This window comes from Carettochelys insculpta, chromosome 1, assembly GCF_033958435.1.
Source record: "Carettochelys insculpta isolate YL-2023 chromosome 1, ASM3395843v1, whole genome shotgun sequence".
Classification (NCBI taxonomy): domain Eukaryota; kingdom Metazoa; phylum Chordata; order Testudines; family Carettochelyidae; genus Carettochelys; species Carettochelys insculpta.
In genome coordinates, this window is record NC_134137.1 from 263,603,125 (window position 1) to 263,619,114 (window position 15,990).

At 48.2% G+C, this 15,990-nt stretch overlaps 1 protein-coding gene across 1 annotated transcript in view; it reads left to right on the forward strand.

Annotated features, from left to right (window-relative positions):
* Positions 1–15,990, forward strand: part of SLC6A12 (solute carrier family 6 member 12) — a 76,134-nt gene that overhangs the window by 52,421 nt on the left and 7,723 nt on the right. Inside the window, exons 14-15 of the mRNA XM_075006364.1 lie at positions 4,510–4,610; positions 6,128–6,298. Coding sequence (XP_074862465.1) covers positions 4,510–4,610; positions 6,128–6,298 — 272 coding nt within the window. The remainder of the gene's footprint in view (positions 1–4,509; positions 4,611–6,127; positions 6,299–15,990) is intronic.

A 15,990-nucleotide genomic window follows, 5' to 3' on the forward strand; every position in this document is an offset into this window, starting at 1 on the left:
AGCTACATTTGGGGCAACCCTTAGTGCTGTTAGTCCTATAGGCAGACGAAAAACACATTAAACGGCACTAGTTACATTTTTCTCCAATTTTTTCCTGCTGGCACCATTTCAACGCTCTTAGAAATGAAGCCAGCAAGTGCAAATTAGAGAAAAGCCATTATAATCATAGTATGGATCATCCCTGAATGGACCTGAACAGTCTTCAGATACGTTAAGGGCTGTTTAAAGAGGTCAGGGATCAATAGCTCTCAGTGTCCACTGAAGGTACAACAAGATGTAATTAGCTTAACGTAAAACAAGGGAGATTTAGGTGATATATTAAGGCAAACCTTTAAACTATGAGTAGTTAAGTTCCAAATAGGCTTCCAAGGGAGGCTGTGGAATCCCCGTCACAGGAGATTTTTAAGAAGAGGTTAGATAAACATCTGTCGGGGAGGTCTAAGTCAGTGGTGTGCAGCTTGCAGCTTGTGGGTCACAGGTTTTGTACCAATGATCTAAGTTCACTTGGTCCTGCCTCTGAGCAGGGGCTGGACTCAATGACCTCTTAAGGTCCCTTCCAGTCCCAGCTGTCTCTGTTTCTATGTATAAGCATGCATGGTAACACTTAGCAGGATAGTGGCGCTCAACAGGGCTGGCTTCTATCTTCATTGCAGCTGCTATGTCCAATTACAGCCTGCTAGGCATGCACTAACTTCATTGCTAATAGATCCTTTCTACATGAACCATTGGTGAAGTTGTCACCCCTCCTCGGGACACTCAGCAAACACTGTATAGTAGACAATCCATCAAACTTGTCTAATTTATGCCAGAACATGACCTGTGCTTGCAGGGGTTATGATTAAGCGATTAGAGAGGCAGAGCTGTGCCCTAGCCCCAAGTGCACCAAGCCCACGGAGAGGCGTGAGATCTGGTTATACCTCACTGGGGTGCTGTGCTTCAGAAGCTCTGCTTTCATCACAATTGTAAACTCACAGGGCTGGGATTTTGTCTTCCCATGTGTTTGTGCAATGCCCAGCAGCCTGGGGCTCTGTGTTTAACACATAAGAATTAATTAAACTTTTTGGGCCCTCCTCCCATCTTCAACTTGGATTCCCGGGTAACTAATCTTTGCCATTGCATCTTCTCTTTCATAACATTTTCCCTGGCTGGTGCTCTTTCTTATTCCTCAGGCCCCAACAAGTCACTCTTTTGCTTTCCTTTCCCTTCTGCATCCTCAGCCTACTTGTGCTTTTCCTACCACCCAATGGATGAGTTGCATAGAGGGCTGTGCTGCCTCTTTGTTAGACTGCCCTATCTTAGCTTCTCTCTTGTCACGCATTGCAAACTTATGCTCTTTCAGGCATTCTCATCAGTTTTCTTCTGTTTCTGACAAGGAGAAAGCCTCTGGGGACTTTGACTTACTTGACTTAAACCCTTGTATTCTGCATGGAGCACAGGTCATCTGCAAGTCTCCTCCACTTCACTCTGTCTCGAGACAAAACTTATAGCTGACTCCAGCAGTACCCCAGTTGTTGTCATTCAGTCTCAGTAGAGCTTCTGCACTTGTCCGAGATCTTCCTCTTTTGTGTTTTCATTGAGGGCTCCATGTGAGAGCTTGACGGACTAGGCTGGATGATGGTTTTCTGGGAGTGAGGTCCAGCCATCCCCACTTTCTTCTCTTGATTTCAGTGTCAGTTGGTTCTTTTGCTGGTCAGTTCTAAAGTGCCTCGTGTGTGATGTAGCCTTGCCCATTTGATGGGAAGGGTGAACCTCCGGCGTCTGTTTATGAATGTCTGTAGCTTGAGGTTTGAAGATTTTTAGTACGCCGAGCCTGGTGTCCATGCAAGAGCACACGCTTCACATTTGTGCTGACGATTCACAGTTTTGTTTTCACAGATATTATTTGTGAACTCCATGTGGGATGAAGAGTCTTGAATGCAGCTGTTGCTTTCCCTGTCCTGGCATGGGTATCCTTGTCTGTTCCTCTGTCTCTGCCCAGAATACTTCCCAAGTAGGTGAACTGCTCCACATCCTCCAGGTGATTCCCTCCCAGTGTGATGGTGTTGCCGGACTGGTTGATCCTTATTGTCTTGATCTTTCCCTTGTTAATGTTCAGTCCAGTCATTGAGACAGTGTTGTCTAGTTTGGCGACCTCTTCTTCCATGCATTCATGTCGATATGAAAGGAGGGTGACATTGTCAGCAAAGTCAGTGTCCTCTAGCTGTTTTAAAAGTGTCCTCTGAATGCCTCATTGATGGCCATCCATTGTCCTGCTCATAATCCACTCTATTGGGATCACGAACAGGAAAGGTGATAATAGGCACCCTTGTCTCACTCCTGAGAGTATGCTGAAGGATTCTGTCAAGACACTGTTGTGAACAATTTGGCATGTCAAGGGTTCATATGTTGAATGGATCAGGTTAATAATTTTGAATGAGATGCCACGGTGTTGCAGCTGTTTCCACAAGATGTCTCTATCAATGCTGTCAAAAGTTTTTTTGAAGTCTATGAAGGTTATGTGGAGGGAGAGGTTTTCCACTTGAACGTCTGTTCTATGATAATTCTGAGAGTCGCTATTTGGTCAGTAAAAGACAGTTCACTTTGGAAGCCAGCCTGTTCTTCCCTGAGCTATCAATTTCACTCTTCATTCTCTTCAAGAGAATCCTATTGAACACTTTTCTGGAATAGACAGTAACGTGATGCCCTTCCAGTTCTTGCAGTTCTTCAGGTTGCCTTTCTTTGGAAGCTTGATAAGGTAGCCATATTTCCAGCCTTGTGGGATCTCCTCAGTGTTCCAAATTTTCTGGGGACTTTATCCTGGTCTAAATATTGCACCATGAGGTTTGCATTGGAGACTGCCCATGTCATTCCATTTGTTTATCTCCTATGATCACTCTGCCCTGCATTAGCTGAGTGCTTGAGTGGCCACCCAGGAGAGATTCAAATGCCACCCCAGCAGATTACCAGAGTGCCCCCAGTGCCCACAACCATCAGCACTTGTCTCTGCTGGTGATGCTCATCTGCGTATGCTGCAGTGCACATAACAAAATTTATTCCAGGCATGGAAGGAAAAAATTTGAGGGGCCATTGTTTCACTCCTCTTCTTATGCCACAACTCACTCTTGCCCATGCCTATAGCATTTTCTGGGTCAGAGAGGTGTCCTTCCCACTCACCATGTACCATGCACCTCTGCTTCATTCCTCTTCATCTTGCTCAGAGCCCATATTTCTGTTCCATGGTAGGCTGTCAATGTCACCATGATCTTTTCAAAAAGAGAAACTTACTCTTACTTTCCATGATGTTGAATAGTAATAGAGTAGTAGCTGTGTTAGCCTGTACTCCAACGAAGCTAAGCAGACGAAATGTAGCACTTTAAAGTAGCACTTTAAATGTAGCACTTTAAAGACCCTGGAGAAGTCGGCCTGTCCCACAAAAGCTCATCACCGAATAAATCATTTTGTTAGTCTTTAAAGTGCGACAGTTCTCCATGGTGCTGTTCAGCTTCTCCAGCTGCTTCTTGAACATCCTGAAGTCTTTTCCTCAGATCTGTCTTCTGTGGTGGAATAACAGGGGTTGGTTATCTCAGGCAAGCATCCACTTTAACAGCTTTCCCATCCATTATGCTTTGCTTTTTTTCTACATTTGCGTGTGACATTTTAAAGCCACATCTTTGCCTCCTGTGCAGATTGCTTATAACTGGGTCTTCAATCTCTCAAGTCTCATTTGCTTACCCTTCTACTCCACTCTCCATTATTCCCTCCTGAACTGAAATGACATTTTGAACCACTTTTGAAATAAGCTGACAGCATGGCCGGTTAAGTCCTGTGTAGCCAATGGCAAAGTAATGCATGTCAGGAGGAATAAGCCTGGGGTGTGTCTGATGGATATCTGAATTCCAATGGCATCTGAATTTGTTTTGTCCTCTTCGAGAAGGAATCTAGGCATCACTGTGGTCACCTCTACCGACACCCACAGTTACTTTAACAGGATTGGCTCTTGTTGACCTGTTGGGCCTGTTACAAAGCCTGCATATCCCACAGACTTATTCTAAGGGAGAAGGTTTCAGATGGGTTAGGAAGATCTTTCCAATCCAAATTATGAAAAATAGGTGCCTAATGTGAGACACCTAAGCATAGGGGTCATTTCAGAGAAATGCAGGTGGGCAAAGTTTGCATTTTCGGTGACCACTTCCCCAGTATGTGTGAGTGGGGGAAGGAGAGAGCAAAATATGGAAGACCTAGTGGAACATGGATTGGGGGAAAATGAAGGCCTCCCAAGGGATGAGTGCCCTTCTTGCCCCATAGCAAATAACAACTCTGCATCTAACTCCTTGTTTAGGCATCAAAATAGGTGGCCTGAATTCTAGAAATTCTGAGCACTTGGAGGACTAAATACATCTCTGCTGTGTGGAGTTAGTGTCTGTTTGACTAGAGCGTGACTAACCTAGATTTGGCAAAAATACTCCTGAGGAACAAATATTGTCACACCCTATCCTCTCACTTTCTCTGTCCCTTCTTGTGGTGTTCCAGGTGCAGACCGTTTCTATGACAACATCGAGGACATGATTGGTTATCGACCATGGCCACTGATTAAGATGTGCTGGCAGGTTATCACCCCTGGTGTTTGCTTGGTAGGTGCACAGTATGCTGAGGCATGTTTGTATAGGGATCCTAGAATCTGAGTGAAGAAGAGAATTTGTGAGGGAAGCTGTGATTTCATAGAATTGCTAGGAGGAGCTTCTCCGTATTTGAAGTTGTAATCTATTTCCATTGTAAAGCCTTGTCTTAGGTCTGGAGATTTCACTTAGCCTGAAAATCAGCATGTTTATTCTGAAGGCAAAAGATACCCTATCTACAAAGCCTGAAGGGAATCAAGTGAATCATTTTGGAATTTCAGCCCATTAAAGAAATACCTCATTCTGAAATGTTCATAACTGTCTACATTTTTGTGACTCCCTCTAGTTAAAAAAAATCTTGCTAATTCCTTAGCTTTCCATACAGTCTCAGATCACCTGGACAATGCACCCACCATCTATATTGGAGGAAAAATAATTAGGGAAAGGTATTAACTATTTTTGTCTCATGCTCAGTTCTGTTCCCACTGGTTTCAGCAGAAGTTACAGGCCTAATCCTTCTTCTGTGAACATCCTGAGTGTTGTTTGCCATTGACTTAATGGATTAGATCAGGCAACAGCTCGGATAGGCAAAACAGCTTTTAGAGCTGCTCCCTGAAGGTTCCAGTGGGGGTTAAAAACAACCAGGGAGTTTTCAGAGTCACTGCTTGGTCATGAAAGAGTTGCTGAGAGAGATAGATGCAGGGTGAGAGCAGCTTTCAAAGAGTATTTGCAGAGAGGGCCTGGGGTGTCCCAGTGTTGTCCTCAGAGCTCAAAAGTCAGTCATGTCAAAGGCATGACGAAACCAGGAGTCACTAGATAAGGTGCTCAATCTGCAGTCCCTCACCAGCTGCTCCAGAGTCTCTGCACCCTGATGAAAGAGCTTACAAATGAGGACCCTTTTCCTACAACTACATTGGAGAGACAGAGAGAGAGGACCCATGTTGGACAAGGCAAGGCCGGGGGGATAGGAGATAGAAGAGTACTGAGGCTCATACATCCCAAGTTCTGGGGAACGGGAGGGGTTGGTAAATTGAAAACAGCGCAAGGAAGAGGTAAAATTCCCAGACCAAAAATTATTTCAAAACTCAGTTAACACTGGTAAGCAACAGCAGTGTCTATATTCCTCCCAGTATTTCCAACTCCCCGACTCTCAGGAACAAGGAAATAACAAGGTAAAGACATTACACACCTTCTGCTGCTTATACTTGTCAGCAGAGGTGGGAAAAGTACCCCAAAAGTTACCTGAGTATAAGTACAGATGTTTGGAGAGGAATGTACTTAGGTACAAGTCACTGATGCCCCCTCTGGAAAACTACTTGAGTAAAAGTACAAGCGCATGCTCACGCACGCACCAACATGTCCCATCTTTATTGTACTCCAGTACCGAGTCATGAAAGCAGCTGTACTTCTACTCAAGTAACCTTTTTGGTACTTTTTCCACCTGTGTTTGTCAAGAACCATCTCTCACCACCTGTTTCTGACTCACCCTGTACCCACCTGCCATTCTGACTTCTGTGTTCTCCATTCCCCAGGCAACCTTCCTATTTTCACTGATCAAGTACAGCCCCCTGAAATACAAAAACTCCTACGTCTACCCTCCCTGGGGCTACACTTTGGGCTGGTTGATGGCTCTCTCTTCCATGGTCTGCATTCCACTCTACGTCGTCATCATCCTGTTGAAAACTAAGGGATCACTAAAGAAGGTAAAAGAAAGTCTGGAATGGCTAGGTCTCAGATTCAAATCCAGCCTAGGTCAGCAGTGACTAAAGACTGTGTGCTTCCCATTGGCTTGTGTGAAATGAATAGATGGGCTCCATATAGTACTTGGGTGAAATCATCTCTGCAACTGGCCCTTGTTGGCAGGCTGAGAAGAGAGGCCACAGATGAATAGATGTGTGGGGAAACATGAGTGGGACAGCTGGGATGAAGTTAAGTCTGATGCTGCACCTGCTGTCCTTGATCTGTGTCGCCATCAGTACTGCAGCTTTCATGATCATAAAATGTCATTCAAACAATTCAACACATAACAAGTCTATGAAGGGTTTTAACAAGAAGGAGGAACGTTTTAGGCTGGATGCTAGAGAAAATGCGGAAGCAGCAGGATCATTTGAACCTCAGGCTGAAGGCTATGTGATCTGGCATCTTGGGACAAAGATATTTTCATTTGGTAGCTTCCAGTTTATAGGAGTAAAAATCCTGAAGACCTTACTCAGGCAAAGCTCCCAGTGACTTTCAGTGGAAGTTTTACGTGAATAAGGAATTATGTGTCACTGGTCAAAGCACAAAACTTCAGTCTGGATCAAGTAGCAAGATTGGAATAACTCCCTCCCCCAGCCTTGGTCTGGATCACTTCCCACCTCCTGTGGTGGCACTCCCAGAGTAGGGTTCGGAGGAGGACATTTCAGTGAGGACTTTCTTGGCTAAATCCTCCCCTAATTATTCAGTGAGGGGACTCTTCTGGGTTTAATTACCACTAGAGATAAGCTGGCCCCAGGATCAGGGGACGTGAAGGTGGCATAGCACAACCTCCTGAGTTGTGCCAAGGGCAAGTCCTGAATCAGACAATTGGCTTTTTACCTTTGGTCTTCCCATGACTCTCTACAGTGTCTCGCCTGGCCAGGGCTGTCCCAGGGACCTCTTCACAAGGCGTACTGCCTGCCCTTGACCTGCTATAGGCAATCTCTCCAGGGCCAATAGAGCCAACATGTGACTTGCTCCCAATCTATACAAAGCTGCCTTCTCTCTTAATGCCTTTTCTCCAGTCACAGGGATCCTGAACCTGTGGAGAGCCTTATGCAAGATCTTAATGTGTGTGTTTTGGAATTAGGGCCATGGAGCTGGCCACTCCCTCTTCTGCCAATATGTCAGGTCAAGGTCCATACCAACTGGGTTCCTCTGTTGTGTAGCTCTAGGGAAGAACAGTCTCCTGGCCCCCACCCCCAGCACTGCATTTGTCCCAGTTTGATTGACAGCTCAGGCTGCTGGAAATGTAAATGAACTGAGGAGGATGGAGTGCAACTCCCTTCCCTGGTAAGCTGGGCAGGGGGAGGGAGTTATTCCAATCTTGCTACATGAGCTGAGTGGAGAAGAGAACCCTGCAGTACTATTGCACCAGTGAATAAACTGGGCTCACAATGTCCTTTCCAGCCCTCTCACTGCAGGGAAAGTGAATCTGTGCTCATGAGGCTCTTGTTTACTGGCTAGGAACTCTGAATGAATTAGAAGTGACTGGCTGTGTGTCAGTGCTGGGCAGTGTCCAACTCAGGTGCCTAACAAATTACAAGGCAAAGCCCCATTCAGAAGAGGGGAGAGAAAAGGCTTGAGCAAATGGGGAAGGGAGGAAGGCAGAGAAGTCAGTCAAGGAAAGCAACCTGGCTGGATTGGAAACAGCACTGGGAAACAGGAGACCTGCCTTCTAGTATTGACTCCTTCTCTGCTGTTATGAAAATGGCGTGGCTTCACTGGCCTGCTCTGCATGAGAGAAGAGGGAGGTACTTTTATCTGCTGAACCAGCTTTGCACAGTTGGAAAGGCCCTCACTACTTCTGTCTAGTCCACATAGATTTTATACCAGTATAGTTATTTGTTAGGGTTGTTCTTAACGAGACCAATCGTACTGGTACGACCCTCAATGCGGATGCAGTTATATTGGCATAAAGGTGCCTTTTGTGATCTTACCCTAATGCCCTTTGCAGATTGGAATAAGCTAGACTGGTTTGAGTACTTTTATGTTAGTATAAGTTTGAGGTCTTAGAATCTCCTGAGCCTGTTGGCACAACCCATTTCCCCACACTGCTGGCTGTGCAGATCAAGGTGTTTGACACCATCATATGTAGTTTCCATGATGGCAAAATCATTTTCAGAAATCCTGCAATAAACCATCCATTGTCCTCCATGATTACTTTCCTTCCCTGCCTCCAATTTAAGACATACATTGTGCTTCTACCACAGGGGTAGCCCTGACCTAACCACCATAACTGTCTCTGTCTGATCACAAGGGCCCTGGTGGATTTTGCATCACTGACCATTTTAAAATCAAGATTGGATGTTTTTCAAAAATAAAAGTGCTAGAAAGTTCTGTGGTATACACGAGCTCTGACCAGATGACCACAATGCTCCCTTTTGGCCCTGGCATCTATGAATCACTGAGTCCTCAATTTGCTGACCTGTGCGATGCAACATTTCCACAGTGATTCTATGAACTTTCGACAAAATTCCTTAGATTCTTTTAAAGCAATGTTCGTAGTGGGATTTCAAGCTTCCTTTTCTGTACTTCCGCCATCTGCCATGTTTCTGGGAGATCAATAGAATTGTACAATCTCATTTTGTATGTAGATGTGTCTTATTATTTCAGATGTTTGATGCATAGGCAAATGATCCACTGGCTTTGCCAATTCTTGCCTTCACACGTTTAGTGAAATGGCAATTAGCCGATATTATACTTCCAAGATAGATTACGTCATCAGTTCTTTTGTACTTTTCTCCATCAATCACGGTCTGTCCGTGCTGACAGCATTTTCCTCTTTCCATGATTTGGTCTTCTGTTTAGGAGGAGTTCTTGAACAAACAGACTCCTGGATAGAAAAACTCTGTCAAATACAGAGATCATATAAGTTCCAAGGCATCCCTCAGTCTGCATAGACTATGGGTTGCGCCCTTCATAACTCCATTTAAGATTGTCATTTGCAGCGTTGACTGTGACTTTGGAGGCTCACACGAGAGTGACAGTCCTTGCTGCATCTGCTGCAATATGTAGTGGGTGTCAGGCAGGTCCTTTCTGTCCTTTCTACAGGCTCACTTCTCCTCTGCTAGCTGTCTGATTTTCATCTTGCCCTTCTGAAGGCCCTTGTGTAGATCCTGCTTCCAGCTGCTGTGGTCGTCTGCCAGTTCTTCCCAACTATCTGGGTCGATGTCTACCTCCTTGAGGTCCCTCTTACAGATGTCTTTGTAGCGCAGTTGGGGGCTTCTGGGAGGTCTTTTGCCAGAGGCTAGCTCGCCATACAGGATGTCTTTTGGGATCCTTCCATCATTCATCCTGTGGACGTGGCCAAGCCAGCGGAGCCGCCGCTGCCTGAGGAGGGTATGCATGGTTGGAATTTCAGCTTGCTCGAAGACAGCGTTGTTGGGCACTCTGTCCTTCCATGATATCCCAAGGATGCACCTGAGGCAGCGCAAGTGGAAGACATTCAGCTTCTTTTCCTGGCGGGTGTACAAGGTCCAAGACTCGCTGCCGTAGAGGAGCCTGAGGATGCAGGCTCTGTAGACTTGCATTTTGGTGTGAGTGTACAGCTTGTTGTTGTTCCACACTCTCTTGCTAAGTCTGAACAGAGTTGTGGCTGCTTTTCCAGTCCTCCTGTTTAGCTCAGACTCCAGGGACAGGGTGTCGGTGATGGTGGACCCGAGGTAAGTAAACTTGTGGACGACCTCTAGCGTGTAATTGTCAAAGCTGATTGATGGAGGTTCCGCAACGTCTTGACCAAGTACATTTGTCTTCTCTATGCTGATGGTAAGCCCAAAGTCCTTACATGCTTTGGAGAACTGATCCAGCAATTTTTGAAGCTGGCCTTCTGTGTGTGTCACTACAGCAGCGTCGTCTGCAAACAGCATGTTTCTAATGAGCACTTCCCACACCTTAGCCTTAGCCTTTAGCCTTGCAAGATTAAACAGTTTCCTGTCAGATCTTGTGTGCAAAAAGATGCCCTCTGTTGAGGATCCAAAAGCATGCTTCAGGAGGAGTGCGAAGAAGATCCCGAACAATGTCGGAGCAAGGACGCATCCTTGTTTGACGCCGCTCCTGATGCTGAAGGCATCCGATGATGTGCCATTATATTGGATGGTTCCTCTCATGTCTTCATGGAAAGACTGGATCATCTTGAGTAGCCGTGGTAGACAGCCTATCTTGTGGAGCAATTTAACCAGTCCATCCCTACTGACCGAGTTGAAAGGCTTGGTCAGGTCACTGAACGTGACATAGAGTGGCTTCCTCTGCTCCCTGCATTTCTCTTGCAACTGCCTCAGGGAGAAGATCATATCAATGGTAGATCTCTCTGCGCGGAATCCACACTGGGATTCGGGATACACCCTCTCAGTGAGCTTCTGGAGTCTGCCGAGCATGACACAAGCGAACAATTTACCAGTGATACTTGGAAGGGAGATTCCACAGTAATTGTTTCAGTCATTTCTGTCTCCTTTGTTCTTATACGAGGTTACAATGTTGGCATCCCGCATATCCTGTGGAACCTCACCCTCCCTCCAGCACAGGCACAGCAGCTCATGTAGGGGTTCCAGGAGTGTGTCCAAGGCACACTTGATTACCTCTGGAGGTATACCATCCTGGCCTGGGGCCTTTCCTACTGCAGTGCTGTCAATAGCTTCCTTCAGTTTGACCACAGTTGGTTCCTGGTCCAGCTCGTCCATGACTGACAGGAGCTCGGCAGTGTTGAGGGCTGTATCAACCACAGTGTTCTCGCATGAGTACAGTTCGGAGTAGTGCTTGACCCATTGCTCCATCTGTTTGGCTTTGTCAGTGATGACTTCACCAGATTTGGATTTCAGAGGTGCCGTCTTATTCTGGATGGGTCCCATTGCCTTCTTTATGCCCTCGTACATTCCCCTGAGATTGCCAGTGTCAGCACAGGTCTGGATACTGCTGCATAGCTTAAGCCAGTAGTTGTTGGCACAGCGCCTGGCTGTCTGCTGTACTATTTTTCTGGCTACTCTGAGTGCTTGCTGGGTACTCTGACTCAGTGAGCGTTTATACTCCAGAAGTGCAGCACGTTTCTTTTTGATGACTGAAATCATCTCATTGGAGTTAGCTTCAAACCAGTCGTTTGTGCTTCCAGCGCTTCTTCCAAACACTGACAAGGCCGTATTGCAGATTGTGTCCCTCAGATGCTGCCATCTGGATGTTGCATCAGCACCCCCAGGACTCCTGTGCAGATTCTCCTCAAGGGTCTCTCTGAACATTTCAGCTGTTTCTGAGTTTGCCATCTTTCTGGCACCAATGCGGGGCCTTCCAGTTGGTTTAGAATGGTGCAGCTTCTTGGTCTCAGCTTGAGTTTGGAGCAGACTAGCGAATGATCTGTATCGCAGTCAGCACTGTGGTAGCTGCGCGTCAGGAGGACTTTTTTGATGTTGTCGCATCTGGTGATGACCACGTCTAATTGGTGCCAGTGTTTCGAGCGTGGGTGTCTCCATGACACTCTGTGCCATGGCTTGGTTCGGAAAAATGTGTTTGTGATGCACAGATTGTGGTACGTGCAAAGTTCGAGGAGACCCTGTCTGTTGTCATTCATTTTTCCCACACCGAAGTGACCTAGGCAAGAAGGCCATGAGCCACTATCGGCTCCAACTCTTGCATTGCGGTCACCCAAAATGTACAATTGGTCATAAGCAGGTATTTGCACTATGGCAGCACTGAGCTCATCATAGAACTTGTCCTTTGCTTCTGGTGTGGCATCCACGGTTGGAGCGTAAGTGCTGATCAGGTGGACAGGATCAGCGCAGGTTTGAAGTATGACCTGAAGGAGTCTTTCTGATCTGCCCGTGACTAGTTCCACCATTTGCAGAAGGGTGTTTCTGATGGCAAAGCCAACACCGTGCTCCCTGGGTTCCTCTTGGGCTTTGCCCTGCCAGAAAAAGGTGTAGTCCTTTTCCTTTAGGGATCCTGAAGCTGCGAGTTGAGTCACCTGCAAAGTGGCGATGTCAACTTGGAGCCTCTTCAGTTCCTCATTGATGACAGCGGTCTTTCGGGTGTCACTGATGTCCTGAAGATCTTCAGTCAAACCGGTCAACATGGGCCATACATTCCAACAAGCAAGCTTGAAACTTTGATGATTTCCTTTTCTTAATAACGTTCTTGTTGGTTTGTCTGGTGCTCATTTCAGTCACTTGTCAGGTTTGGGAACCTTAAGCCTCATGCACCCAATGAGGCAAGTGAACTGTGGCGAGACAGTACCCCACTGGCTGGGGGCTGCCCAGCTTAAGGTGGGCCGTGACTGTCCAATGAGATGCGATGGTCTCTCCCACCATTGGAAGCAACCCCTGGCACTCGTTCTCTGTGCCAATCGAGCAAGAGCTTATAACCGGTATCTGTTGCCTCCCGTGTTGGTTCAATGCTGTTAAGAGATGCTGGAGTACCTCTCCAGGCGCGAGCCTGGGCAATTTTTATGGAGACCCTGGGCTGCCCAGACACCAGGCCCCCCCCTCGGCTTTACTGATGTAGTCCAAAGGAAAGGATAACCTCTACGTCTGGTACCAGCTCAGCTGTAGGAGTTGCCGGGACAGTGCCAGAAGTTGACACAGAACTGCCTTAGGACTCCCCTCTGGATTTTCTGTCAGGGTTTACTCCCTTAGCCTTACTCCTTCCCAGTATGTGGGGCGTCTTCCTCCGCCTTCACTGGAGTTGTCGATTTGCAGCACCAAACCTCCTGGTCTGCCATTGAGACTGCACATTAGAAGGGAGAAGGAACAAGTCCCTCCATAAGGTCGGTATGTGAGACAGACCAGACCCCCCTCACTGTGTTTCGCCTGTGAGCTGGCGCAGTTGCCTGGGGGATGGCGTCGCTGTAATGCACAACAGCTGCTAGGAGCCAACAGTGAGAGTTGAGTGGTGGGTGAGGACCAGTGCTTCCGTCCGCCTGAAAAGGCGCAGCTGCCGGACAGTCAAAGGTACTACCTCTACCCCAGATACCCCATATCCACAGAGATCATACATATGCAATATATTATACACATGTCATAATTATATCATAATACGATCACTATGAAGAATGTGGGGTGCAGTCACATGTGACTTGTGCTACTGACAGTCATAGACTATTCTGTGTCTCTACTCTCAGTACTGACACAGGCTTGTCATACAATGCTTTTGTCAAATTAACAGTCTTTGCTGGAATTCCATAGTGTCTCAAGATCTCCCAGAGGGCTTTTCTGTGCACGCAATCAGACACTTCACTGAAAGCAAGGATATTGAAAACTATCTCCTGGTATTCTAAGCCTTTCTCAATGAGTTTTCTCAAAGCAAAAAAATCTGTTCTGAACATGACCTACCAGGCTGAAATCCAGCCTCTTCTTGCCTGAGCACTCTATCAGTAGCAGTGTTCATCCTGTTCAAAATGATAATACAGAACCCTTTTCCAGGGGCAGCTAGGAGTGTCACCCTTCTCTGGTTGTCACAAATGAGCTGCTTTGCTTTTTCAGGCATTTTGCAGATAAGACCACTTCTCCAGTCCTTGGATGGGAATCCTTTCCTCTGACCACTCCCTGCAGCCTGCACATGTAATTCACCATCACTAGCATTTAACATTTCAGCAGCTGTTTTATCACAGTCTGATACTTGAACACTTTTCAGCTGGTTTGAAGCCTAAGTTTCTTCCTCTGAGACGATTGTGCGCGGTGATATAGATAAGATTGCTATTTATTCACATTTCTCAGTACGTTAGCGATACTGTCTGGTTATGCAGAGCCTGGAAATGTACCGTCCAACTGTCATTCTGTCCGTTCTTTGTGGTTGAAATTGGACCACCATGAGCCTTGCTGCATGACGCTAGGAAGAGTCGGCTATCTCTAGACCGCAGAGTTTTGTTGACAAAATGACCATTTTATTGACAAAACCCAGGAAGCAGCCAGCTCGCAAGGTGCGTTGTGTCGACGGTGAGTTGACAGAAGGGAGTGGGTGTTCTGACAGCCGCACTCCGCTGGCCACGAGGAAGAGCGCCTCCGTCGAGAGAGATCGGTCAACGAAACGTGGATCTGGATGTCCCAGGGGGCCTTCTGTTGACAGAAAAGGCCTCTGGGATGCCATGCAGGTGCCCTGGTGGACACCTTCTCCACAGCAGTCAACAATCTATGGGTCCTGCCTTATTAAAGCCACAGGAGCCCAGGAAACCCCACGTCAGGAAACTGAGAGCATGGGAGCAGCCGCACAGCTCACAGCTTCCCCCCCAACACCTGATGGCCACACTGGCTTGTGAAATGGCAAAATGCCAGGCACCCCAAAACCTGCCTGGTCCCTCGATGGAGCAGCGTCAGGGGTACCAGGATCCTCCCCAGGGCTCCAAGAGATGTGTCCCTCCTGTCGTGGGGCTGAGGTCCAGGCCCTGCTGGACTTGTAAGTGGAGGAGGAAACCCTCCAGGACCCCAGAGCCAGGGGCAGGAATACCTGTATATACAGCTGCATGGCAGAGGCCCTGGAAGAATGGGGCTACTCGCGCTGTACCCTTGAATGGGTGCGGGCTACAGTCAAGGAAGTGCACGAGGGCCGTGCGTGGGCCCGGGATGCCATGGGACACTTGGGGGCAGAACTCCCACCCTGCCCCTACTATGTGGAACTGCACTGCATCCTGGGGGAGCCTATGACCCCCTACCCTCAGGCTGGACTTGGGGCTTGAGGTGCCCCTAGCTGAGCAGGTGCCCATGGAGGAGGACCAGCCACCCGAGGGGCAGCACCAGGAGCTGGATTCTGACACCGACAGTCTGGTCATTGTGCTGGACCCAGTCTCTGGCAGCTAGGATGCTTCCTAGGCTTCATCCGAGCGTGATGAGGGTTCCTCCGGTGAGTGCCCCGTTTGTCATGTGGGAGGGGTGGGCAGACGGGCTGTGAGTGTCACTCAGACAGCGTGGCCAGGACCCCGCGCTCAGTCCCAGCATTTGGAACCACAGGCAGCGGTAGTGCACACTACCCATACCCAGCAGAGAGCCCCGGGCGTGGGTGGCATTCCACGGCCAGGCTCACAGGAGGCCAGAGGAGCATCAGGCACTGCGGGGCTTGGGGGGGGCAAGGGCGGGGGCGATACCTCCCAGCACTTGCCAGGGCTGGAAGCAGGCTAGCCACCAGGGCACCGGCCTGACCCCACATACCCTGACTGAGGAGTGCGGCACATGGGCCTGCCTGCAGACATGAGGCAGTGCCCACTCCCACGGGCAGTGCTGTGAGCGGCAGGAATGTGAGCGGGCCACGCGGAGGGCCAGGTGGCTCCCAGCTCACCTGCCACCCATGAAGGGACCCCTCTGTGGCTGGACACCCCCTTGGCTGCTAGCTCATTGACCTGTGGCAGGGAGTGGCAGCCAGCACAGTCCCAGAGGCACCTCAGACCCCTTTGTGGCAGGGCCTGCTGTGTAGGCCACACCTGTCTTTGGTCCTGGGACATCCCCATCCCTTGGGCCAGGGGTGTTGGTTGTTGCTCACAGTGGGGGGCATGGTCTCATAGACTGTGTTGCATGAATGGCCCATTGTCTCTCCCTCCTTGAGTTTTGTACAGCTGGATCTGCACTGACCAGGAGCTGGGCCACCCCAAGAACACCACCAGACCACCCCCGGAGCTGCAGGACGAGGTGGAGGCTGCATAAGGACAGCATGCAGCAGCACATCACCATCCTCAAGGATATTCAGTGCA